Source organism: Vipera berus, assembly GCF_964194415.1.
Source record: "Vipera berus genome assembly, chromosome: 3".
In the NCBI taxonomy this organism is placed as follows: domain Eukaryota; kingdom Metazoa; phylum Chordata; class Lepidosauria; order Squamata; family Viperidae; genus Vipera; species Vipera berus.
The window spans coordinates 154,385,515-154,413,275 of record NC_138204.1 but is presented as its reverse complement, the minus strand read 5'-3'; the positions used below and the strand labels follow the sequence as shown (position 1 = coordinate 154,413,275).

The 27,761-nt window shown below is 34.9% G+C and overlaps 1 protein-coding gene across 2 annotated transcripts in view; it reads left to right on the top strand.

Moving 5' to 3' along the window:
* Positions 1–27,761, top strand: part of ATP9B (ATPase phospholipid transporting 9B (putative)) — a 162,260-nt gene that overhangs the window by 121,863 nt on the left and 12,636 nt on the right. For both annotated transcript variants that reach the window (XM_081324421.1, XM_081324422.1), the window contains exons 14-23: positions 256–368; positions 3,565–3,813; positions 15,772–15,933; positions 16,219–16,311; positions 19,298–19,381; positions 20,392–20,562; positions 22,570–22,668; positions 23,902–23,991; positions 26,510–26,654; positions 27,549–27,613. In XM_081324421.1, coding sequence (XP_081180547.1) covers positions 256–368; positions 3,565–3,813; positions 15,772–15,933; positions 16,219–16,311; positions 19,298–19,381; positions 20,392–20,562; positions 22,570–22,668; positions 23,902–23,991; positions 26,510–26,654; positions 27,549–27,613 — 1,271 coding nt within the window. The remainder of the gene's footprint in view (positions 1–255; positions 369–3,564; positions 3,814–15,771; positions 15,934–16,218; positions 16,312–19,297; positions 19,382–20,391; positions 20,563–22,569; positions 22,669–23,901; positions 23,992–26,509; positions 26,655–27,548; positions 27,614–27,761) is intronic.

Sequence of the window (27,761 nt, the reverse complement as noted above, 5' to 3'; positions counted from 1 at the left end):
TAGTATAGTACATATGGTCAGAAATGTACAAATCATTAGAGATCTTTGCTTTTTAGTGTAAACCCTTTGAGAATGCTAGCATTTGATTCTATATTCCAAAAATGACTGTAATTCCACAATCTTTTATATATATTTGGATTATGCAGTATATCTTAAATACAAAGTAGGTCAAATGGATTTATTATAACTTACAACACAAATAATATTTTCATCATGAAACTTATAGTTTGCATCTATTCAATGTTTGTACTGCAGGTACACTGACCCAGAATGAGATGATATTTAAGCGCCTCCACCTAGGTACTGTTTCATATGGAACAGACACAATGGATGAAATTCAAATTCATATTATCAATTCATATTCCCAGGTATTTAGTTTTCATTCTTACTTTCCTTACTTACTATAAGTTATGTTTTTTTAAAAAGCCCAATACAAGAAAAGCTAGAGTGCAGGTAGACCTCGACTTACAAATTTGTTTAGCAACCATTTGAAGTTACAGTGGCATTGAAAAAAAGTGACTTACCACCAATCCTTGCACTTGCAACTGGCATAGCACAAAATTCAGGTGCTTGGCAACTGGCATGCATTTATGACAACTGCAGCATTCTGTACGTGGGCACATGTGACCTTCCCAGATGGTTTCTGACAAGCAGAGTTAAACAGGGAAGCCAGATTCACTTAACAAATGCAACAAAATTTGACACAACTCACTTAACAGCCGCCTTTCCTAGCAATGTAAATTCTGGTTCCAACTGTTGCAAGACAAGGACTACCTTGTACTGTAAAATAATCTCAGTGCAATTCATATTTATTTATTTTGTAAATTATATTTTTGATTACATGATGAAAAATATTTCAAATCCATGTGAAATTACCTACATGAAAGACTTAACTTGTATTAGTTCTCAGAGATAAAATTTCAGGTTCAGATTTGAATAGTTAAAGGATACAAGAATAACAAAGTTGCCTCAGAGAGAATAGGACTGCATAAGAATTACAAAATCATTTTGTCTGTTTTCAGTATAAAGATCTGCAAAGAGGCTGTGCCTCTTGGAAAACAACCAGTGGCAACAGCTCGTATATTTGTACCTCATCACATTTTTTTGTCAGTCTGAACTGATATGCTATTAATCAAAGGTCATCAAATGGAGTTTATACAGTCAACTTTGCTTCAAATGGAGTTTATATAGTCAACTTTGCCTCAGTATATTCTTGCATCTGAGTGGCATGAAATGTTCAATAAGCCCTGCACTTGTGTAACTTAAATGTCTGCTATTTCCCTGGACAAGATAGAAGCCAAGCAATAAAGTGAAGCAGGGCATAGGAGATTTCTCCAAAAGAATGCATCATATCATATGGCAACATGGATGGAGCTTATTCATTGTAAGATTTGCTTCATCCTCATAGTCTATGTGTCCATCATGTGCTACCATTTATCAAAGTATAGCAAACAACATTGTTTCAAGATATCTTTTTCTTGAAATAAGTTATATGTAAATGTAAAACTTTTTTGTAAAAATATTAATATATTTTCAGCGTGAATCTGATACCAAATAACTATATACCCACTTAACAATAAATGCAGTATGGGATATAAAGTATAATCCGCTACATAGATTATTGCCATGAGTCCGTACAGCAACTGTGTTAAATATACTAGTGTAACTTCCATGATAAGTGGTATAGTTGGAAAACAGATATATATACAAAAACACCTTTTACTCATAATAATACTGGCAAGTGTGTGAAAAAGCTAAGATACTATGTTTTACGCAGCATACTGAATTAACTTTCAAAATATTTAAACTAAAGACCTCTCAGCTTATCGCCTATGATTTTCATCACAACTGTAATTTATCAGCTACATGATAAGTTTTATTAGTTTTAATGATGTCTACCACACATTGCCTCTTGTTCTGCTTATTTTACTGAACTACAGCTTCCAGAATTAAAACAAAAAACAAATGTTGCCCAATGCACAAGCTTATATACATAAGGATATTAATAAGCCAAAATTATTAAAAAATAATTATGAATGAGTTAACATTTGCATTCTGTTCAACACATCTACATGTGAAAGACCAGTTGAGCTGTAATATGATTAGTAATATGATTCAATATTTTTAACACTTTTATATAATAATTTCCCCCATCTTTTTTAGATCACAATGTATCAGTTACAAAACTATGCAAGTATAAGTGACGAAGAGAAGTCACATTAATGGGGAATTAAGTACAAAATCTATTTAATTTATACAATACATTCCCATTATAAGCCTAGCACTTTGAAGTGAGAATACCACAACAGTGATACTAAATAGTAAAGCATTTTAAAAGGAGAGATAATTTTTTGCACTTAAGTAAATTATTTTATTAAATATCCCAATAATAAATTCATTTTTACAATTTGTTATAAATTAGGGGAAAATAATGTTCCATAAAAATAAATAGCTGTTTAATAGTTGCTTCAAAAGCAACTGTTGTGCATTTATTTACTTAAGCAATAACTATTAATGCAGCCAGTTATACAGTGGTTCTTGTATGGTATTGATTTTTCTCCCTTGTATGTGTTCAGTTTTATTAAGATGACAATAGTCAAGTAGGTCCCCTCTACTGAAGCACACAAATCTATTATAACCTGATTATATTTCCCCACTGGAAGCATTTTGTGACAGAGGGCATAATCTTTAATGGAATTTGTGTGAAATTAAATTACACAAGCATCAATAAACATAACATAATTCAGAAGGAGTATTTCTGCTTAATTTATTAGTAGTTGCAATGGCATCAGAGCTAGTAGATGGCAAAGGCAAAGGTTTAAAGCAACAGCTGAACAAAAGTGCCAGATGATGGGAAACTTAAATCTTTTATTAGACTGCACTGTAATTTGAGGGGTAAAATATTCTCAGTACCGTGTTCAGTATATGAAATTTTTAAAAATGCTTGCTTGCCAAACAGGATTTCAGTGTTATTACCCTACAGAAAATCTAAAGTTAGTTTTGATAATACTGGTGAGAGGACAGAGATTGTTTTGCAGTGTTAACCCAATATAATTCTTTTCCTAATATATAAGGCACATGTATTAAGGCACATGTTGAGAGTAACTTAAAGCTACAAGCTTTTGTAGATTTTCAACATAACTCCTAAAGGCACCTATGCCTGACTCATCTTTTGCTTCTTGGCTTCCTATTGTTCTTGAGCTGTGGTGACATATATTAGGAAAAGTAACATGAAAAGTTTCCCTTAAGAAAAACTCCAGATTATTCCAAGAATGTCTTTACATTAAAACAATTCACCTACCTATTTTATATATTCACATTAATTCAAACATGGTAAAAGTATTGTGTTCTTTCCCAAATCACGTATGAAAGGAAGCATATGGTTTTATCATGTTTCTTATTTGCACAGTCCTTTATAAGTGAAACACATAATTAAAGAAGGGAACATTTGTCACAAAATTTAAAATTAACAAAATATAAAACTTTATAATCCAGTTATTCCAGTCCGAAGGGAAATAAATTGGTAGTTTTGTTTTATCTGAATATTCTATTTATATTTCAAAGATGCATACACAGTCTAGTGGAAACAATACCAGCTCAACACCCTCCAGAAAGATGCAGCCCTCTGCACCTAAAGTTCGAAAAACGGTCAGCAATCGAATACATGAAGCAGTAAAAGCTATTGCATTGTGTCACAATGTTACACCTGTGTATGAATCCGGAACAGGAGTGACTGGAGAAACAGAATATGCAGAGGTAGATCAGGATTTCAGTGATGAAAATAGAACTTACCAAGCTTCAAGCCCTGATGAGGTAAGGCTGCCAAAATTTTAATTTGCACAATTGTCAAATGAATACAGCAACTGTTCTTAGAGTTTACAAGAAAACAAGGTTTTCTGATATGGCAGAATTAACAAATCATTTGAAGATGTGTTTTGTTTTGGGCAGTACTGTTCAAAGCAATGACATACTTCTGAAGGCTCATTGCAGCCACGCAAAATACTTTCCCAAATTATTGTGTTTGATCATATTTTCACATAAGTTCGTTCTGCTGGAGCCGATTGTTTAATTCACAGGGAATTATGCCAGTTATATACATTACATTTACTTGTGTCTATTCCATGTATTTGATTTATAATCATTTTTCACTTTTGTGGAATAAGCCCATATCAGGGATATTTCAGACATCTTTTCAAATATACCTTTTTATGTTGGGCTTCATAAGCCATTATTTATTTAATTATTTATTACCTTTAGCAAAGTGAAAATGTTCTGATCTGAAGATAGTCATTTCAGTGTCCCAAGCTTGAAACAAAACATGTGTTCTAAAAGTTTTCTTCAAACCATGAAACAGTATCAAGGCACATAAGTAGCAAAACTGTGGGCTGTTGCTTTGCTACTTGTATTTAGAACATTTTTTTTTTTGCCAAAGTTTTCCTGTCTTGCTAACTTAGACTAGATGGGCTGTTGTGGGAATACAATTTAAGAGGAAAGAAGCTATTTAATATAAGGTCTGATAGAAGAAGAATGCTTACAGCAGCATGGCCGAGTTATTTAGTGACTATGTGTATGCTCTATATCTTGTTGTAATACTAGTATTATTCATAATTAAAAGTACTAGAGACCTTGGGGATTTGTTAAAAAAAATTTAAGTCAGCCAAACAAAAACATCAGAAGAGAACAATGTTTTTGCTATGTATTTCTTTCCAGATTGCCAAGATTTAAAAAAAAAGTCAGTAAAGCCAAGGAGGTTTTTTTTCAAATTGAAAATATTGAGAAAAACTTGTAGGGACACATATTAATAAAATGAATGCTAAAAAGTTGTTAAATTTTGGGTTGGGTATTACAGGGGGATTAATCAAATTACAGAAACCTCTGCTTTTTGTTTTCTATGAGAACTGTTCTGATAATAGCTGTTATTCTAATGGATTTTTAGCTTTTGAGGCCATAATTGTATTCTTACTGTTTCTAGTGGACATTTATTTTAATGTTTTCATTAACTATATTTTACACAATTTGAAGGGTAGATAAGGCTGACTACCAGCCAGCCACTGTTACGGACCTGGGTGGGGGGGAAAAGGAACCAGCAACTGATTCTTAGTTTCCATTGTTAAATATAGCCAGAATGCTTAAAATGCTTCAAGAAACAGAACACCCAAAGCTTTGAGTGGCATTCTTTGTTCTAGTGATGAACCAAAACATATTTTTCTGCTTTTTGCACAGCTCTAATTAATCCCTCTTAACACCTGTGTTTTAATTTATTGCTTTTACCTGACTTTTTACATTGTTTTTGGATGTATAAACAGTTTTGTAGTCTTTGTAATCTACTATATTTTATTGGTCTTTGCAAGGCTTAATGTCTGAAAACTGATTTGAGGGAACTGGATCATAAAGTGGGCAAAAAGAAATGAAAGAGCAGATCAGTAGAGTGAGGTCTCCTGAATCTGGAAACTGAAAGAATACAGGAAAACCTTGATTTGTGGGTTTCTGGTTTAAGTCATGGCTGATTGAAAACATCTCACAAATGAGCAGAGATGACAATCAGTGTATAGAATGAAAGATGAGTGATGAGTGATTAGACCGGTCCTTCCAAATTCTCTAGAAAAGGGGAGAACAGGAGTTGACAATGAGTGCTCCTCTTGAAGCGATCTCCCATGAGTTTAAGCACCAAGAGCCAAGGGAAATGACATCTTTGTTGTTAGCAGTGGCAAAGTCGGTTGGCGACCCCCAAGGGGAGAGCCTTCTCTGTGGGAGCGCCAGCCCTATGGAACCAGCTCCCCCCTGAGCTTCGGATGGCCCCAGATCTCCAGTCCTTTCGCCGCGGCCTCAAAACACTCCTTTTCCACCTGGCTGACCTGGACTGACAGGGATTTTAATTATGTTTTTAATTTTTAACTCTTAATTTTTAATTTATTTTAATTTTAATTTTTATTTATTCTACAGGGGCCTTTAATTTTAATTTTTATTTAACTTCTGTATTTATTGTACATTATTGTTGTTAGCCGCCCTGAGTCCTTCGCAAGATAGGGTGGCATATAAGTCCCAATAATAAATAAATAAATAAAGTCATTAAATCCAAAGAAGGTAAAATCAGGTGTCAAATTAAGCTTGCCATTTTGAAAGTATGCCCTATAAAGTAGCTAAACTGAACATTTCCAAATCTGATTAGAAAATGAGTTCGGCTGGCACTCTGTTTAAAGCAGGGGTCTTCAAACTTGGCCCTTTTATGACTTGTGGACTTCAACTCCCAGAATTCCTCAGCCAGCGTGTCTGGCTGAGGAATTCTGGGAGTTGAAGTCCACAAGTCATAAAAGGGCCAAGTTTGAAGACCCCTGGTTTAAAGTCTTTTTAAACAGACACGTAAGCATTTAATATTGGCAATTGGCAAAAAGCAAAACAAAAAATTAATTTAAGAAAGTTTTACTGGGGAGACCCGAGACATTTGGAATCTTGGTTATCTTTGCTATAAGATTTAAAAACAAGCATATAATTAAATAATATACTCGAGGGAAATGACTGAAACAGAACTGAACCCATATTAGGAACTGAGGCTTGATGATGGTTGCAAATGGATGCTAGAGACAATTAAAGTTCCAGGCAGAAAGGAGTTAAAATGGTCAAGCTAGTTATAATCATTTCTTATTTAAAAGAGTTTTTGTAATAACTGAAATAATAGTAACTAAAATATTAGAAATGATACAGATTTCAATCAATAATTTTTTAGAAAATTGTGATATTTTTTTAAAAAAAAAACTTTTACCTGATAAATATATTACTGTGTTTGAAGAGATGGAAGACAACAAAATTGGTATTACCAAATTGGAAATGCAAAAGATGCATCAAGGAATGAATTTGGCATTGGAACAGTTGCAAAAAGAAATTTTGGAGGATGCCTCTTTATGTAAAGAAAGATTTGAACATGGAACAGATAAGACAAGATATCCTGGAGGATCCCTCTATGGGATTTACAATGTAGGCTGGTGAAAGCTTTGAAGATTCCACTTAAATGCCAAAGATGGATAAGAGATCAAATACTGTGATGCTGTTGAAATTATTTAAATGTTAAGGTTATGAGAAGCAAAAAGAACTATAAAGTTGGACTATTTGATTAAGGATAAATTATTCATTTGATATTTTTGGTAACTTTTTTGCAGAACAAGGACAGAAAAGATTACAATTTCTGGTTTGCATACAGATAAAAATTAAGTTATGGGGGGAAGATTTTTTTTATTTGTAACTTTACAAGAGGGTGAAAGCATATTAGCTTATGCTCAGCAAGATAAAGGTTAAAAGCCACTTTATTATTCTCTTTGTTAGCTTTTTCTTTTCTCTTATACTTTTTCTTTTCCTTTTGTTCTCTTTTTGCACCTTCTAATTTTTTTTTATTTATATCTTTTCTAGCTTAGTTTGTATTAGTTTTACAAGCTTATTAAAAACTTCAAGAAAATTATAGTTAAAAAAGACAGGCCTTGATTTGTCCTTACCATGCTTTGAGATTTTTAGGCAAACAAATTTTGGATTGTATATCTAATGACAGCACTTTATTTTCTTTCTGCCAAAACTTGGACTATTTAAAATGCAGTCAACCCAGCTTTTGTTCAATCCCTCCACTTACCCCTGGTTTTCTACTATTTAGCAAAATAGCTTCATTCTGTTCGGACAGGCATTTGTAGCTAATCTTGCCTGAACAGTCAATCAGGATTTAGATTGCTTAGTTGTGGACTAATCAGCATTATTTTGTAATCCATAAAATTAGTCTTCTAAATGTTTTTATAAATTTAACTTTTTCTAATGATTTTTCAAATTTTGTTAAAAAAAGGAAAAAGTTGCAGAAATTTTTAAAAGAGCCTGCAAGTCATTGCAGGAGTTGTTTTTTTAAAAAACTAAATTTAAAAGAACATGTCTTCATCTAACTTTTTAAAAAGGGCTATATTGATGCAATGCCTGCAAATTACTGGAGCCTAAGGAAAATAATGTAAATGGTTCATTATTTAGCTTTCTTGCAGTTTGGTTGACAGATGATGCTGGTGTTTCCCAGTCACACACTTACTATTTTAAAAGTAATTTTATTGAATAAAGCTGTGAATATTGGACCCTGGAGCTTTATTTAGCAAAACAGCTCAACTGATATTTTCTTTTTCACTGTATAAGTGACCTATCAAAATATGTTTAGTTAATAAACAACCTTTTAGCAAACTACTTTTATGCATTCAACCTTGAGTAATAAAATATCTTCAGTTTTATTTACTGTGGTATGTAATAATATTCTTAGAGTTTATAACATATAGAGTAATTTGCAGGATACGTTCACAGCAAACTCTAAGAAAGATACAGTTTATAATACAGCTGTTTCTTCCATTCCTAGAATCTATAACTCTAGCTATTCAAATGCACCCTAATCGTTTAAGAAACTTAACACCAAGGCATCATTATAATGTATATAGCTACTGTAGCTTCAGATTAGTAACTTATTCTGTATTCATCGCATGAGTTCTACTTATACCAGTCTCATTGTTTCTTATGGTAAGTGATCAATATTTCATTTTCTGAAAAAAATCGAGTTTCATTTGTCTATTCCTAATGCCCTCAATAGGATAGCAAAGAAAGCAAACATGTTGAGGACTCAAATAGCATCAGCAGAGTCAGTTCTATAGTGCAGGGCTTTTCAACCTTTTCACCCATTGTACCACTTTTAGGACAAGGCAATGTCCGAGTACCACCAGTCGCCCAGCAAGGTGTCAAAAACTTGACCCCCCCCTCCAAAAAAGGAAAAAAATGATAAAGTACAGGTAGTCCTCGACTTACAATTCACTTACTGACTGTTCAAAGTTACGACGGCACTGAAAAAGTGACTTATGACCATTTTTCACACTAATGACTGTTGCAGCATCCCCAGGGTCATGTGATTTACATTCGGATGCTTGGCAATCAATTCATATTTATGATGGTCACATTGTTCCAGGGTCATGTGATCGCCTTTTGCAACCTTCTGACAAGCAGTTAGTGGGGAAACCAGATTCACTTAACAATCATATTATTAATTTAATTTCTCTCTCTTTCTCTCCCCTCTCTCTTTCTTTCTCTCTCCCCCTCCCTCTTTCTTTCTCTCCTCTCTCTCCCTCTTTCTCTCTCTCCCTTTCTTTCCCTCTCCCTCTTTCTCTCTCTCCCTCTCTCTATTTCTCTCTTTCCCTCTCTCTATTTTTCCCTCTTTCTCTCTCCCTCTATTTCCCTCTCTTTCTTTCTCCTTCTCTCTCTCCCTCTTTCTCTCTTTTTCTCCCTCCCTATTTCTTTCTCCTCTCTCTCCCTCTCTTTCTCTCTCTCTCCCTCTCTCTATTTCTCTCTTTCTCTCCCTCTATTTCTTTCTCTCCCTCCGTCTTCTTTCCTTCCTTTCTTCCTTCCCTCCCTCTTTGTCCTTTCCTCCTTCCCTCTCTCCCATTGTCATTTCTTTCCTTCCTTCCTTCCAAATCCATTTTTACCAAGGAACCTGATGGCCACTTAACTCTTTATGAAGCACCAGAGGAAAGTTGGGGAAGATCTGTCAATGATACTTGGAGGTTGCTAGCTCATTTAATAAGCTTTATTCCAGCAACAGAAACACCTCGTATTCACTCAGAGTCAATCCATGCACGCCAACAATGCTGCTGTGGACCGTGGGGCAGGAAGGTGCCCTTCACATGGGAGACGTGGCCGGAGTCCGGGTGGGGGGAGACCCGGGGCTGAGGCGCACTCAGGGAAGCACACGCTAGCAACTCAAAACCAGCTGCTCTTGGGGGACAGAGGCACAAAGCCAGCCAGACAGGGCTCGGAGTGGTTGACCGTCCCGGACTACAGCTGCGCTTCCACCTTTCCCAGGGCAGTCCCCACAGCAGAGCACAGCGCAGGGCACCAGCATGCCCCACTGCCACAGAAGCGGCCCACCGGAGCAGCCCCAACTCCTTCACCCCCAACAGGCCCTTGTCCCAGAGCCTCCCGCTGCTGGAAACCTACGGCAGCGGCATAGCAGGGCTTGCGAAAAGCGGGGCAGGTGGTGGTGGCTGCTCCTGGCGCCAACTAAGGGCAAGCAGGGCAAGGCCGCTCCCTCTCGAAAGCCAGGATTTCGCTGAGGAAATCAGAATAATTGTACACTGGGCATAGCTATTATGAATGATTATTTCTTACAGTAATTTGTAAAAAAATGCCCTCCATCTTATTATTAAATATTAATGTAATGCAGAGGAAAAATTAAATGAAGAGCAACTAGGCTAAAAAGGAACATTAAGGCCTTTATTTAGTTATAGAAATGAATATGTTTAGAATAAATTACTTGGATGTTGAGACAGAAGGAAGAATTCATTTAAAGAACAGTACATTAGGTCTTTGAGGCTTCCCCAGCCTTACAAAATACTGCAACTTTTTGAGTGTGTCTCAACTGCTGCATCTATTTTAGGAGCAAGATATGTATTGAGTTTGCCACCTTTAATGGAAAAAAAACCTAGAGTAAAATTATTGAGTATGGCAGATTTAGTAGTTTTTTACATACCTTGTTATTTAAAGCAGGATAGAAAAGAAAAACAAAGATTTTGTTAGAGATAGAAGGTATATATAATTATGGCTAGTTATGAAAAAAAGAGATTGATTTGTTTGAAAATGGAATAATGGAATGGCTTAACTATTTCGCTGATTTTATTCAACTTTCTGTCAAGCATACCGGATCTTGTAAGTTTGTCCTTTTTTGTGTAGAAGCCTAAAACAGAAATATCATGGAATAATCAGTTTAGATTTGGAGCAGGGTTGACTGCTTTTGGGGCAGCAATCTTGGTCAGATTGGTCAGAAGGTGAATTGGTGTTCTCTTTTTTTTCAGGATGTATTGAGGCTAAGACTTAACAACGGCTACTATTTATGCCATGCTTTTCTTGAATCACAGAGGCACTAAACCTATGGTCCAAACTCATATTAGTTCTGGAACAGCAGTGGGATTAATGCATGTGATAATATCAGTGGGAAGGAATGTTTTATCTGCTTCTCTTTCTAATATTTCCTCTCATAACTGAATAATTAAGTAAAATAAGTAAACAAGTAAAAGGGAGAAGGGCAAGACAACTGAAGGCTGCACCAGCTTTGATAGTTAGAATGATCAAAATGGTACCTGTGAGCACTGAAGTGCTTGTCTCTAGTGTCTGTGGAGCAAGACTGATTCAGGTCACAATAGACTTGGGGGAAACCCTTCAGTCTGCCTGAAGGTAGTAATTCACAGCAAAAGAATTAAGATCTGATTTACATGTGCAACAGATGAGAAAGCAAAATCCTGAATTAGCTCTGTCATTCAGAAGAATTACATTTCTTAATTCTCTATGTATCATCCCTGTGCAAAAAATCCTAAGTCTTAAACCAGGCAAAGGAATTAAAGCTTTTATCTCTTTAGTGGAAGAGATATATCTGCTTCCAAAATGGTCTCTCTCCTCCCTGCCCTATGCCTATGCAGATCCTAGGTAGATTTAATGGTTCGGAAACCTGTAGAAGAGAGCAAGCTGGTGTTTAGCATTGAAAATAAATACTTCTCTTGTTGAATCAAAGAACTAGAGCAAAGGCGGAAAAGATGCTTCTAGAATCAGTCCAAATGTTTCAGTGGTAGTACAGTATTCAAAATAAACTAGACTATGGTCCTATTTCATGCTCATGAATTCTGTGAGCAAGAGAAAAAATGTGAGATACAAGGTTATATGTTTATATAGCCATTGCTCACATGATACAGTTAAATAGACTTGGAGTAGGATGCTGTGGAAACGTTCAGACCCAGTCTATTGTTCTGAAAACTAGCCCCAAAGGAGTAGTTGGAACCTGAAATAGACAATTCGGAGCCAAACTCAGTCAACCATGTCAGGAATTCAGAACTCTCTTTGCATTCAAAGCAGGAAAAAGGGGCCTGTCTGATTTATATGTTTTGTGCTATCAGTCCACACAGAAGAAGTTACAGGAAAGAGATGGCAAAAGGGTGGAGTCACAACTCCATACCTACTTTATCCGAGAGGCCATTTCTTTTTTAATTACTGAAAAAAAGAGACATTTTGTCTCCTAATCTCCTCCATCTGGGAAGATTCCAGAAATGGCTGTTATACAACTGACTGAGTTGTCTATGAACTGCCCTGCTAGCAGGAGAGTTGATTACCTCAAGGAGTAGCTAACTGTTGGGTTATCTCGTCAGAATTATAATATATTTTCAGTTTTAAGTATTTTTATATTTTTTAATATATTTTGTTAAGTGTTGAGTACTTAATTTTAGAATAACCTAATAACTACAAAAATCAGGTGATTTAGTTCCTTGATTTTTCTGTGCACACAGGTATAGCTATCTAAAATGAGGTTGTGCTATAAACTGCCAACTCAACCAGCATGTGAAGCCAAGCATAAACTAAATAATAAACAGATGTGAGTCACCAAATATAGAACATTCAAGTCCTCCGTTGCAAAGGGGCACAAATGAGATGATAGGGTATTAACGGAAAGATGCAATTTACAGGTCAGAATGTAATAGTAACCTTTCACAGTGAAAATTGAAAATTAACCTTTGGAGTATTGGATCATTTGCAACTAATATAGTAGGCTTCTTAAACTTTAAAAAGCATTGTTCTTGTGGATTCAAAAATGACATTGTAAACTATATTTATTTTGCTGTCTTCCTCCTATAGCAATCTTTTAACAAAATTGTAATTTAGAGATACTATATTAATGCAGTTCTGTGAAAAAGCATTTGCCTCCTTTTGGATATTGCATGAATATTATCAGAACTTAATGTATTACTGGTGTAAAGAGGGATCTGAGTGAACAATAACACCATAAATGGATTTATTTCATACCCAGATTCATCCAAATAGCAATATGCCAATATTATTAAATTTATTTACCTCCCATCTCATGAATCAGGGCAACTCTGAATGGCTTATAGTATCATAAAAAATATACAAATACAAAGATAATTATAAAAACAAATTAAAATTACAAAAAAATAAAACTAAAAATGTTGAAGCAAAGGAATGGAGATGCCTTCTCTATTAATGTGCCAGTCACTCCAGCCAGTAGCTTCTCCTTCAAGACCCAGTGCCAGTCATCAAGCCAGGTTTTAAGGCTTTTCCTAAAGGCTAAAAGTGGGGTAGGGGCAGATCTTATCTTCTGCAGCAAGATATTCCCAAGGTCAGGGGCCATAGCAGAAAAGCCTCCTCTGGATCCCACCTGCAGAAATTCCTTGGCTGAGGGAATTGATAGTAGGCCTCTTTTGCCAGCACAAATAAGCCAAAATTATTACCTCCGGGGGTCAGTACTTGCAATCAGATATTTTCCTGTTGCCATTGATCAGACTTTCACATCATTGTATGGAAATTTGGTTTATTCCTCCATGTAATAGAGGAATTCAATTTCAATTCAATACCTTCTGAAGGTTTTCTAGCATAGACTGCTCTTTTTAGACCCTTCCACAATTGTTGTTCAGGTCTGTGTCTGGAATGTAGCTTGGCTGTTGCAAAATACTGTAATCATTTACTGTACTTGTAGACTTGGCTTTTCTTTCTGTGTGAGCAGTTTGCATTTTAGCTTCAGCTGACAAAGAGTTTATATTTCACAGCTACCTGTCCATCTTTCCAAGAAGGACAGTTTTGTTTATGAAGTAAATTAAATAAGCACCAAACATTGATATCACTTTTTTTACTCAAATTTCCTTTATTGTATTAATAGGATCTTATGCAGCTCCAGAGTCACCTTAAAGGGAAGACGGACAGCATAAAAATTTAATTAATTAATAAATACAAATATATATGTTTTGCTTATTATCTAAAAGCTTTTCAATTACAGTCAGGTTTTTATTATCTAATTTTATCTGCCTTGAACTCTTCATTTGGATCAAATTAATGAGCATGTTTGCATATTCAGTTTTAATTTGTCTGAACCAGAATGCTGTTCTATGCTAGATATGCAGTCAGATAGACAATATGGTGGCAGACCTGAGCAATACATTTCTGATTTTTTTTTCATGCCAGTATATACATAGCTAGTGCATCCTAGTACTGGATCAATATAGTATTAAATTCTGTATCTCCTCAAACGTTGTCTCGGCCAAAAGAATATATCAGATTTTACTGTCCTACTTTGGAATAATGCTTTGAATATACAGGAAAAAAATCTAATATCAGAGCACTCTCATTGCCAGTATTTGGGTTATACTACCTAAGGAAAATGTCAGTAGTAAGAATTATGATTGAATAGCAAAATTATACAAAGTATGGCAAAAATGATATTTTCATTTTTACGGTATTAGAATTTAAATGAAGCTAAATACTGGAGAAGTGCTTTGAAAAAAGGCAGTTGCAAATTCTTTAGTTTCCACAAAATTAAATTGTGGGATATAGTCTTATATTCTTACTTAGTGAAGTCTGCCAAATTGAACTTCTTTAAAAGGGAATTATACAAATTTGTAATGATAAGATTACTAATGGTTACTGAGTTTTCCCCCTAGTTAATTATTTGTTTGCTGAGATTTATGTGCTGTTCCAGTGCAACAGGACTCTGAAGAGCTTACATTTTCTTCTTAAAATAAAAGGATTAAAATACCAAAAAAGCATAATAAAATGAAAAACAGTAATCAAAATGGCAATACAAAAGTTACTAAAACAGAGATTAAGCTTATGAGAACAAAGTGTCCAACCACAGCCAAGTAATTTTTACTGGATCTCTTCCTAGGGCTTTTTTTTTTAAAAACAACAACCTTGTTTTAATGGCTTTCCTGAAACATTTAACATTGTAGGAGTGAGTTTGATTTTGAGTAGTAAGCTATTTCAAAAAATGAGAGGCTACAAAACTGAAGATTTGACTTAGAGTAGAGGTGTCCAACCTTGGCAACTTTTAAGACTTGTGGACTTCAACATGCTGTTTGGGGAATTCTGGGAGTTGAAGTCCACAAGTTTAAAAGTTATCAAGGTTAAGCACCTCTAATCTCGAGTGTTAGTGAAATGCAACAAACAAATAATAGGTAAAGGTAAAGGTTCCCCCGCACATGCGTGCTAGTCATTTCCGACTCTAGGGGCCGGTGCTCATCTCCGTTTCAAAGCCGAAGAGCCGGCGCTTGTCCGAGGACGTCTCCGTGGTCATGTGGCCGGCATGACTAGCACGGAACGCTGTTACCTTCCCACCGTAGTGGTCCCTATTTTTCTACTTGCATTTTTACGTGCTTTCGAACTGCTAGGTGGGCAGAAGCTGGGACGAGTAACAGGCGCTCACACTGCTACGCGGCACTCGGGATTTGATCCACCAAACTGCCGACCTTCTGATCGACAAGCTCAGTGTCCTAACCCACTGAGCCACCGCGTATACATACAATAAGAACACTAATACATTACAATGATTAAAATAGATTAAAGAGAGAATAAATATATAAAAAGGAAACAAGGGGGGGGAAAGGAAGGGGAGATAAAAATAGTTGTTTAAGGATTGAATTTTATAGTGATATAAAATGGTCACTGGTGATGAAAGCAATATATTGTCTCTCACATCAGGGATAGTTTTTTGCTGTTATACATCAGTTGACAAAATGTACTTTGTCTAATAGTTGCTTCTGTCCAATCCAAATTGGGAATCATACAAAACAGCTATACAAAACACAATAGTTATTGATTGTACTGAATCTACCATCATTTTATATTGTATTTCTTTTTGCTTGTTGATATTTTTTGCACTGAATTTTATTGTGTTCATCTTGATTTACACGGGGTACAATTGACCATAGTCACTATTGTATTTTGATCTAGGTAGCTTTGGTTCAGTGGACAGAAAGTGTTGGTCTTACTTTGGTGAATAGGGATTTGACTTCAATGCAACTGAAAGCCCCCAGTGGACAGATTCTGACATACTATATTTTGCAAATTTTCCCTTTCACATCTGAGAGCAAGAGAATGGGTATCATAGTGAGGGTATGTATTGTTCATATTTTTTTTCCTGATTGGAATCCTGGTGAAAATATCTGATCTTGAAAATGTATATATGTGTAATATAAGCACTGGAAGAAAACATAAATGTGCTCCAAACTATTTTCAGAGTAGATTTTGTTTTCATCAATTTTCATAGTATGAATGGATTCATTTTCTAATTTTCATAGATTCTATATTCTATAAATAAAAGGAATAAATATTGTACATGTGGTTTTAGGTCTGCATTTGTTTCTTTTGAACTTATGTTATTGCTTTACTTATTTTTAGGATGAATCTACAGGTGAAATCATGTTTTATATGAAAGGTGCAGATGTTGCAATGTCTTCTATTGTTCAGTATAATGATTGGCTAGAAGAGGAGGTAAGAAATACTCCTAACAGTTGCTTCAATTTTGGAAAAAGCAAGTGTTTTACTTTACTATTAAAATGTATAACAGTGGAATTTATGAATAGAAACTGAATAATAATCTTTTCTAATCCAGTAATATCTAATTTTGTCTACATCAAATTAAAAAAACAAACGAGTAATGAATTTGGGAAATTTTCATCTAAATGTTCATCTAATAATTGAAAAGGAGACAAAAGATAAAAACCAATTTAATGAGTAATGTAAAATGTTTTTTCTGAAAGCAGTATTTATTAGAAAGCAAGGATATTACGTTAACTCTAAACAGTCATAAACATGCTCTCATATATGCTCAATCTGTTTTTGCTGACTTTTACCTTGGATAGAAGAAATGTAACTGAAAAATATATTTAAATTATGTATGAAAGCATATGTTTTTACAAAATAAGTGCATTATACTATATTGCTATACTGTACACCAGCAGTTGTCTTTATTTGACCTTACATACAGATAATATGGTAATGTGATAATCACACAATGCATGTTCATAATGGTATTGGCAATATAAATCAATAGTCGCTTCAGGCAGTTTGATTTAATCAGGGTCATGAATAAATTAAATTCCCTGAAGACCTAATAAAGTGTCATAAAAATTACTTTTGGTGATAATGATGTACAATTAATTGTAAAATACTTGTTTAATTTATTTAGCATTAGGAGGTCAAATCAATACACATTTTGCATTAGCATGACAGAATTTTGCTTTTTTAAAAAACTAATGGATCTTTTTAATTTTATTATTTTAATAGAGAACAATAAGCTTATTTTCCAACTGCTTTTATGATACAGTGTAGACATTTTCTGTGATAAATGTACATGTCAGCCTGAAAAAATAATTTTGAAACTATACTTTTTTAAAAAAGGAACAGATACTCACAGATGGTGATAGAATAGGGACTTTGGAAATCAAGTGATCCGATAAGTCAGGAAAAGAACCAAGGAGAAAAACAATATTTGCTCCAATCTGTGTTTATTGCATTGTTCCAGTATATTTATGTGAGATATTGCCTTCAAGGAAAGTGATTAATTTCTAAAAGTTAATAAGAAACCTCACTTCTTATTTACTCAAGGAAGAGTGCAGGATCCAAAAAAAGAGAAAGTGAGCATTAGAAATGTCTTAATTCATTTAATAGGGCCTGCCTATTAAATTCCATAAGGATTTTTTTTATTTATAGATGTGTTTCATAAATAATGTTAAAGCATTTTTTATCCTACACTTAGGACAAAATCTACAAGTAATTTAATAAAAATTCTAATGAAGAAAACAATGAAGCATATTTTTTAAAAAACCAGGAGAACAAAATTTGGAATAAGAGCAAAATTGGTGGAATGAAAATACTTTTTAGGAACTGTTTAAAACCCATGGTTCAAAGAGCATGGTAAAATTTTTAGCAGAAGAAATTCCCATCATTAGGGCATCAGTAAAATGACTGTCCTTTATACTCACGGCCTTGTTGATCTGAGCGGTATGCCTGATTAAGCTTTCTGCAGCTTAATGTAGGACACTGAGAAGTTTAAATAGGAAAAAGTTTTTTGTCATGTAACTTGGATCCAAATATTCCCATGGTTAATTGAGTTGAATTTGCCGGATTCCCACAAGCATATTGGCATAGAATTTTATGCTGACATTTTTGGACTTTAAAGGAACATTTAGAGAACCTTACAGTATTCTAGACTGGAGTTCTAATTGGTTTCTCTGCTAGATCTTATTTCAGAAACCAGGCTAAGCTTGTGAAAGGTCCTTCTAGCCAAATAAGTCACCTGTGTTCCAAAAGATGATACAGATTTCCATATGCTTTAGATTACGCAGGGAGAATGTAGACATTCCTCAGACTGATTGCAAATTTGTAACCAGACAACAGTTTTTATGCCAACAGTACATTCACCTCCAACTATTTTAAGCTTCAGTTAGTTTGCCTACATCATTTTCAAATGATAGATTGATAGAGACAAGAAAAACCTACTTGTCATCTGTAATACAGCCCAAATCTCCATGTAAGTTCCCTCTGTAATTTCCTGTATTATTAAAGGTCATGGACAAAAACCAGCACAGGCACTTCAGAGGCCAAGTGGCCATGGGATAAAAGAATCCCTCAGCACTACTTTTTTTAATTAGCCCTTCAAAAATAACCAGAGCTAATTTAATTTCCACTTGAAGGATGCAGAGAGCATAGGGAATGGCCTTGAAGGACAGGACGAAGAGCTACTACCAAGACCACGTGAGGTGTGAGCCCATTCCCAGAAACTAGTTTGAGTAAAGGTCTCAGGAGACCCCTCCCTAGTTCATACAAAGATAAAGGGAGGGGAGCACATTCAGACTTACAAGGTTCTGTTACTATAGATGTTACAGTAATTGTTATCTACAGTACATGGCATTGGTTCCTTAATCTGGTATAGAGATGACAAAGGGTCAAAGAAACATATAAGGCAAAACTGTTAATTCAAATATCAGGAGGTGGCAGGCGTCAACCATCAGGGAGGACGTAATTTCACAAGAAGTTAAGAACTTTAGATAATACATTCTTAATTGAGAAAGAATTCCAGCAACCGCTCTTTTTCAAGAGCAAGTCCCTTTTGAAGAATCAGTATTTTAAACCACCCTGTGCCTTTTTCTTTTGCCCACCAAATCTAATATTAAGATGCTTGGCTCCCTCTTTTGAGCAGGAGGTCCAGTTTCAAAGTTTCCTTTATCTTGTCAGTTATCAAATCTATTGTGATATTGCCTTTCTCTGGCAGTATGAGAACGAACTCCCACAATAGGAGAGTTACGGGGGCAGTTTAAGTAATCTTACTGTTGACAATATGTAGCTGGCTTGATGTCTCAAAAATAAAAGCGTGGTTGTGGATGAATGTACAACTTAATGTAAATTGACTTGATAACTTTTTTTCTTTTTGTATCAGCATGATTCATAACTATTTTATAATTATTTGCAATTTTAGTGTGGTAACATGGCAAGAGAAGGTCTGCGCACTTTGGTTGTTGCCAAAAAATCCTTAACAGAAGAACAATATCAGGATTTTGAGGTAAAAAAAAGTTGAAAGACAAATATTATACTGAGCTCCAGTAATGGCAAAAAAAATCCTATTTAATTCACATATCTAATTTCTCTTTACTGTAGACAATGATAGGTGAGCTCCACCATCACTGACTTCATCATTGCCTTAATTTCTACACCTTTCTTTTTCTGTTTTTCCTCACTTTCCTCTGCTTCATCTGAATCTTTTTCTCTTATTACTATGTTCATAAGTGTTTCCATTTAAGGGGGTGGAGATTTTTTTTATAAACACTTCATTCTTTCTAAAAGTTATCCATGCTATAGTAGAAAACATATCCTGCTCTGTATCCAGTTAAGTCTATAACAAGGTTTCAGTTTCACTCTTATATATTTTGTTGTCATTCTGTTCTCCATTTCTAATATTCCAAGCAATGTTATGATTAATCTACAAAGATATCATATAAGCAACACCTGAATTAACTCACGTGCCTAAACTCCACAAAACTTGCTTTTGCTTATCATTCATATTGACTAGTAGTGATACAAGCATGGCCCTCTTTTCTGATTGCAGCGAAGTTTGTAAATTAGAAGAGAATTGTCCCAGAAGACTTTATGTTTCCCTGTGACCTGTGACTTTTCCAGTTGCACCAAACTATAATTTTCTATAAAACCCTCCTTTCATGTTAATTATGTGCCAGGTTTTCAGGAATGCAGTAGTAAATCCTGAAATATTATTACATCTTCTCATGTGTGAAACTTCAGTCCAGATAGTGTGGTTTCTTTGATTCTATCAACTTCAAAAACCGAGATCAAATCTTGAATTTTACAGGTATAAACCATTTGGATATTTACATTTGTTTCTGTCTTTGGTATTATTTATGTTTGTTTACTTCTGTATGCACATCATAGGTGAAATTTGAATTTCAGATTCTAAAGTGAATCTGTGAATCAAATAACACGCTAGGGCTTGCATTTTGGACAACACAAAAATCTTTCTTATCTACTTGAGGCTACAAATTACATTTTGTTTTGTCTTAGAGTCGATATAACCAAGCAAAATTAAGTATACATGACAGAATGCTCAAGGTGGCTGCGGTTGTAGAGAGTCTAGAAAGAGAAATGGAATTATTGTGTCTCACTGGAGTTGAAGATCAATTACAGGCTGATGTTAGGCCAACACTAGAGATGCTACGAAATGCTGGAATAAAGGTACTAATATTTTTTTTTATTCTTCAGATATATATATATATATACAGTATATATATATATATATATATATATATATATATATATATATATATATATATATATATGCAAATTATTCAAATTGCTAATAAAGAATTTTGGGTGGCTGAGATGGCCATTTCGAACTCTTTATGTTCTCATCAGTCAGTCATACCCTTTACCTGAGATTCGAACCTGGGCTGATTGTATATTAGGCAGTTGTTTTTTTTAACTTGCTGAGCCACAGGTTCTTTCTCTCTTTTTATTAGCTAGAAGGCAAGGCTAAATATATGTTAAGTATTTGTCAAGGCTTTGTGAAAGCACCTTGCTAATTAACTCTTTCATTCCTGCTTTGGCCTGTCTCAAGGCTTATCCACAGGATATAGTCAACTATGACAGCTCATTATTTGTGCAAATTATTCAAATTGCTAATAAAGAATTTTGGGAGGCTGAGATGGCCATTTTGAACTCTTTATGTTCTCATCAGTCAGTCATACCCTTTATCTGAGATTCGAACCTGGGCTGATTGTATATTAGGCAGTTGTTTTTTTAACTTGCTGAGCCACAGGTTCTTTCTCTCTTTTTATTAGCTAGAAGGCAAGGCTAAATATATGTTAAGTATTTGTCAAGGCTTTGTGAAAGCACCTTGCTAATTAACTCTTTCATTCCTGCTTTGGCCTGTCTCAAGGCTTATCCACAGGATATAGTCAACTATGACAGCTCATTATTTGTGCAAATTATTCAAATTGCTAATAAAGAATTTTGGGAGGCTGAGACGGCCATTTCGAACTCTTTATGTTCTCATCAGTCAGCAGGAATGAAAGAGTTAATTAGCAAGGTGCTTTCACAAAGCCTTGACAAATACTTAACACATATATATATATATATATATATATATATATATATATATATATATATATATATATATATATATATGTTTGCGTGTGTGTGTGTGTGTTCTCTTAAGAATCCAATCTGTTTCATATGATAAACTTAAGCAACTAGGAATGTGTCACTGCTGGTCTAACTCCTATAGGTAAAAGGAACAGAGAGAGAGAGCATGACAGAAAGTTGATTTTTTTGTAGAATGCATTTGAATATATTAACTAGAGACAATTACTTTGCCTTATGTAAAAAAGTACAGAAAATTCATTTGCATTTTGATTTTATCAGCTCTATACAACAATACTTACTAAGAGGGACCATAACAATTTTTCTAAGAATACATCCACATATATATCTATTTACACTCTACTGATGTAAATTATATAACTGAATACCTTAGTATTTCATATGCACAGAAGCTGAGATGGAGCAGATCATATTATTAAACACATTAGGATTTGCCTTCCAGGGCGTTAAATTTCAGGGGATTTTTTTACATGTCTTATCTTACTTTTTCTTTAATGGATTTATGCCTTTTGGAGGACATTTAAATCTCTATTCACTATCCAGAGTTCCTTTGGTAGATGGACAGCCATATGAATTTGTTTATAAAAAACAACCTATTGGAACAATAATATTAGTTTATAACTTAGTTATTTCAAGGTTTAATTGGATAATATACATTTCAGATATTTGAATGCTTGTCATGAATAATAGTAATATGAATTACTATGATTTATAACAGGATTCAGAAAATAAAATCTTACAAGAAACTAATTATATGGAAACATATATTTGTGGAAAGAAAGTGTGAAAATATATTTTATTCCTTTTAACTGTATCTGTCCAGTTAATAGATGACCTGAGGAGCTACCATATTTGAATAGATAGAATGAGTTTAAATGCTGATACTTCCTATTATTAAATACTCGCTTTTCCCTCCATAGACCCCTACAGCTAGACTCTGCATCTATTTGATGTAAAGCAAAGCAAAAGCAGTAATTTAAATCTTTACATTTTTTTTCCTTAAGTTAATTTGAGAAAGATACGTGCACAGTTTTTAATATAATAAATGATTAACAGTTAAATTCTAAAATTATCTCATAGGTATGGATGCTAACAGGAGATAAATTGGAGACTGCAACTTGTATTGCAAAAAGTTCCCATTTAGTGTCTAGGACACAAGATATTCATATTTTCAGACCCGTAAGTAGAACTGTTGATATATTTTCCCATCATTCTTAGCTGCTATTGTCTTCTTTCCTAGAACTGAAAGATGTGTTGGTTTTCTGCACATTTGTTACATAAGATCAAAGAATTAAATGCAGAACAACATTAATTGCCAAACACCCAAATGTAACCACAAGGCACTGCAACAAGCATAATTTTGTGCACAAGCCATAAGTTCATTCTTTTAGCACCATCATAATTTCAAATAGTCACTGAATGAGTTCATAAATTGAAGACTACATGTGTAACACAGTTGTGCAGATAGTAAGACAAAATGGGCATGCATGTGGAGGTCAAAGGAAGAGTGCATACTATGCACACACTTCCCTGTAGCATCTTCTGACATGACTTATCCTGCTCATGTTGGTTGGGGTATGAAAAATCAAGGCTAAACCCAGTAGGAGTTCACATAATGAGTTGCAGATATTCATTTGGACTAAGCATCTAAAGGAGAAGTTTTAAGCAGCACTTAAAGTTCACAAATCCCCCCATTTTTATGATCCCATAAACACTTCCCCCTCCTCCCCTGTTCATTCAACCAAATTTTCAAACACATGTTTTTGGCTTTTTTTTGTGGAAAAGAATAAGGGAGGCTATTAAATATCCAGTAAATTTGTTCACTCTTTAAATATTTTGTTGTTAATATAAAATATCTATTTCATGTGTATTTCTCAGTGTTAAGGGGATTTGAAATGATTAAATTGAGAATATAATTTTAGCTACATGAGGCTTGAAATTATTTTGGCATAAGCATGTTGTGCTTCTGTGTTAAAGCTTGCCTTTCACACACTTGTCTTTTCCCCCAAATGCATCTTTCTTCAAGTCTTGAGGACTTGATTTCTGGATGGTCATTGCCAGAACTTTCTTTGGGGTGGGAGAGATAATCAGAATTTTCAAGTTTCTGATCTACAACACATTCTTTCTTTTTGAAGAACTCTACTTTAAAACTCTTTTGTAAATGTAATGTATATGAAACCAAGTGGGAGAAAATGTAAGCCTCCCAGTGCAATATAACTTTGATGCTGCAAAGGTTGTTGTTTCTTAATGAATTTTTATTTAAATCAACAAGTTGTCTTCCACCTTTTACAGCTTCTACGGTATTGGACTGAAATTCCATTTTCATAACAATTTATGTATCTATACACATCCATTTAAAAGTTGCCCTAACTCTGTTTTACCTTTTATTCATTCATTCATTCATTTATTTAGGTAACCAACCGTGGAGAAGCTCATTTGGAATTAAATGCATTCAGAAGGAAACATGAATGTGCTTTAGTAATATCTGGTGACTCTCTAGAGGTAATGGCCTAGCTTTCATCACTTGCTGATAATGTTGTTTGTGCAGGTAGGTAGGTTGATAGGTTTTCCAAAGGAGTCCCAAGCAGTGCCTTTGGTGAATCACATGAGTCACATTTGTTTTAAATCAAGTATTCTAAACTTCTGCGTATCTTTTCTTTACAATATTATCGTGTGGGTTTCCGTGATATATACAAGGGGTCTGAACAGAGAAGAAACACTGAAGTTTTGTGTGCTTGATACATGTATTCTGTGAACAAACTCATCCAATGTTCAGTGTACTACTATGGGAAATAATTGACCCTTTAGATGCAGTCACCAGTTGTACCATCTGTAACCATGCGTAACCTCAACCAGATTCTTTCTACAATGGATGTTTAGTCCTTCACATCACAACTCAAGAATTTTGGCCCATCCCTCAATAGCAAACTGCTACGAGTCCGTACCATTTAACTTTTTCTTTCATGAACTACTTATTTCAGGTTTGCCACCATTTTAGGGTTCTTTGAATTGTCTAAGTCAAAGTTTACTCTGTTCTTCTTTGTATATTCTCTTACGGACATTTGTATGTTTGCAATCATGACTCACTTGTACTTCATTTTAACTGATTCTTTCATCAGTAATGGCTCCTTGCTCAGGTCCTAGTGCAGCTAACCATTCCCAAACTATGACATTGCTTTCTCCATTTTTAACAGTTTGTATGGGCTTCTTATTATGCAGTAGTGTTTGGTTTCTATCAGATAGAACAATAGCCGTGCAACCCCCAAATTTCCATTTTTGATTCATCTGCTCATAGAACATTCCTCCCAAAGTCTGAAAGATCATCTAGGTGCTTTTTGGTAATCTTGAACTGAGCATCAATATTCTTTTTAGTGAACAATATCTTCTTGTTTGCTGCTATTAAGTTCCCCAACAAGAACTCGTCTTAAATTTTCTATCCCTAACTTTACCGAGCTTCAGCTGGCTGTGCGATTCAAACTCCACAGAACCCTCCTAGAGATTCAGGGCAGAATGCAAAATAAGAATCTAGATTACAACTGGATTGCAGCCATATTAAACAATAGATTGCATTCTGTCAGCATGAGGATACAGTTCCCTCTTATTTTTTATATATATGACAGCTGAAAAATTAATGACATCTCTTCCCTGAGAACAGCTGGCTCTCAGCAGCTACTCCATACTGAATTCCATTTTTTCCCAAATGCTTTTTTGATGATGGGATCACAAACACTGACTTTATCCAAGGTGAGAGGTGGGGATTACCTAAATTAAGCAGCAGCCAGTTCTAAAAGCAATTTATCATGTTAACCTTTGCGGCTGAAAAGGAGTAAGCCAAATATTTGGGCTAGAGAAAGCATATACAAAACAGACTTTCTCACAATTCTTGCACATCTCCAAATACCAATCAGGAAATAAAAGCATATTTAACAATTTTCAGTTTTAATTGAAGTAAATTCCAAGAGAATTTACTCTCCTAGCCGTTTTCAGACTGGAATGCATGGTTAGCCAAGAGACCTACAGAGCTGTGTGACAAGGTATCCTACTAGTAGCAGAAATGTCCATCATCTCCTAAAGAACAGCTCAAAAACATCACCAAAGAAAATTTGAAAAAAATTCTCAAACACAGTCATTTTAGCAGAAGAAATATAAGAAATTTTTAGCCGAGGAAAGGATATCAAGGAACATCTATTTAGCTGCTACTGTGTTTCCCCGAAAATAAGACCCAGACTTTTTTTTTCTCTCCAAAAGAGGCACCAGGTCCTATTTTCGGGGGATGTCTTCTTCCATAGTCTCACCTCGTGATGGTGGCACTGACAGCCTTGCCCAGCAAGCCTACTTCTGCAGCCACTTGCTGCCACTCGCGTGCATCATCCCCTGCCTCCATTTCACTGTCAAGCGCCTTCAGGAGATGCCTCTGCAGCTGAGAATAAAGCTCTGGATTGATGCGCATGGCTCTCTCTAGCCTCCATTTCGTCCTCAGAGGACTTCCAGAAAGGCCTCTACAGCTGAGAACCAAGCTCCGGATTGACATGTGCGGCACCCCCAGCCTGCATTTCGCTTATATTACGGTAGTCCCACCCCCAAAAATCAAGTTAGGGCTCATTTTTGGGGTAGGGCTTATTTTCGGGAAAACACGGTAAAAATTGTCACTGATAGCACATAAGGTATAACAGGTTTCAGCATAGTAACGTAGAATACTGACCTTGTATTTCATTCTTTCTAGTGAAAACAAGGAAATGGGAAAGTTGGAGGGGCAGCAACTATTGTAGTAAGACACAAAACAAGTGCTCAATCTGACCATAAAGTTTTCCTCAGTAGAGGAAATATGTGTCAGCCATTTTATTTTGGTCATTGATTAGCAAAACAATACACAAGAGTCACAACACTGATTAAAGTAAAACCAGATATAAAGTCATATGCCGCAAATAAATATTGTAAGCTACAAGCAAATACAAGTAAAATACAAATTGTAAGTTAATGAATTTGGGATGTAAAAATTAATATAGTAATCTTTTCATAGGTGTGTTTGAAGTACTACGAACATGAATTTGTAGAACTAGCATGTCAGTGTCCAGCTGTAGTTTGTTGCCGGTGCTCTCCCACCCAAAAAGCTCACATTGTAAAATTGTTGCAGCATCACACAGGAAAGCGCACATGTGCAATAGGTTTGTATCAGTTTTGGTTTCCTTTGGATTGTAAAAGTCATCAATTATTTGGCCTCCTAGTCACAATAATGAAAAATAAATGAATCTTTTAAAAAGATTGCCACAGTATCGTGTAAAAATAACATGATGATATGGCAGTCCTTTAAGAAAATGCTAAACATAATAAAGGAACATTTTTTTCACTTTGTTTTCTCAAGATTTTTGCTAAAGCAAATCAAGTACAATTAAATCTCAGAACAATGACCAGACAGAGTTTAAAATTGTCAGCCAGTATTTTTTACTGGACTATACATAGCGGTGGATTTGAAGGCCAAAAGTTACTTTTTTTCCTACATTTTGTAACATCTCCTTTGTAGTTAATAGGGCAGCTTTGGATATATCTCCCAAGTCATGGGGAAATAGTGATAATAAGAAGCAATAGCATATTTACTTTTTTTGCTTTCCACAGAGGGCCTTCTCTGTGGGTGCCCCGGCACTTTGGAACCAACTGCCGGTTGAGCTCCGGATGGCATCGGACCTCCGATCCTTCCGTCGCGGGTTGAAGACCCACTTGTTTGAGTTAGCTGGTCTGGCCTGAAGGGGAATTTGGGTTTTTAATTGGTTTTATTATTTCATTATTGTTATATTTTAATTGGGCATAGTTTAATTTTCTTTTAATTTTTGTATACCTATTTATATATGCCCTGTGAACCGCCCTGAGTCCCTAGGGAGAAGGGCGGTATAGAAATCCAATAAAACTAAACTAAACTAAACTAAATTGAAAAAATAAAAACCATTTTTAATTTAAAATGTAATTCAAATACCTTTATAGTAATACAAGGTGAAATGAAATGCAGCTAGTAAATATGAAACATTGCCAAACCAAACTTAAATATTCTGCACATGTTTTTTCAGGCGATGGAGGAAATGATGTCAGTATGATCCAGGCAGCAGATTGTGGAATTGGAATTGAAGGAAAGGTATATTTTCAAATTAGATTAAATGAGTAATTAATAATAATATTTTAGGATTAACAGATTCAAGTTATAAGACAGCGTAATTTGTGATAATTATGCAAACATACTTCTTGTATGTAATAGATCTTTGCATTCATTACCTCTTTCTTTT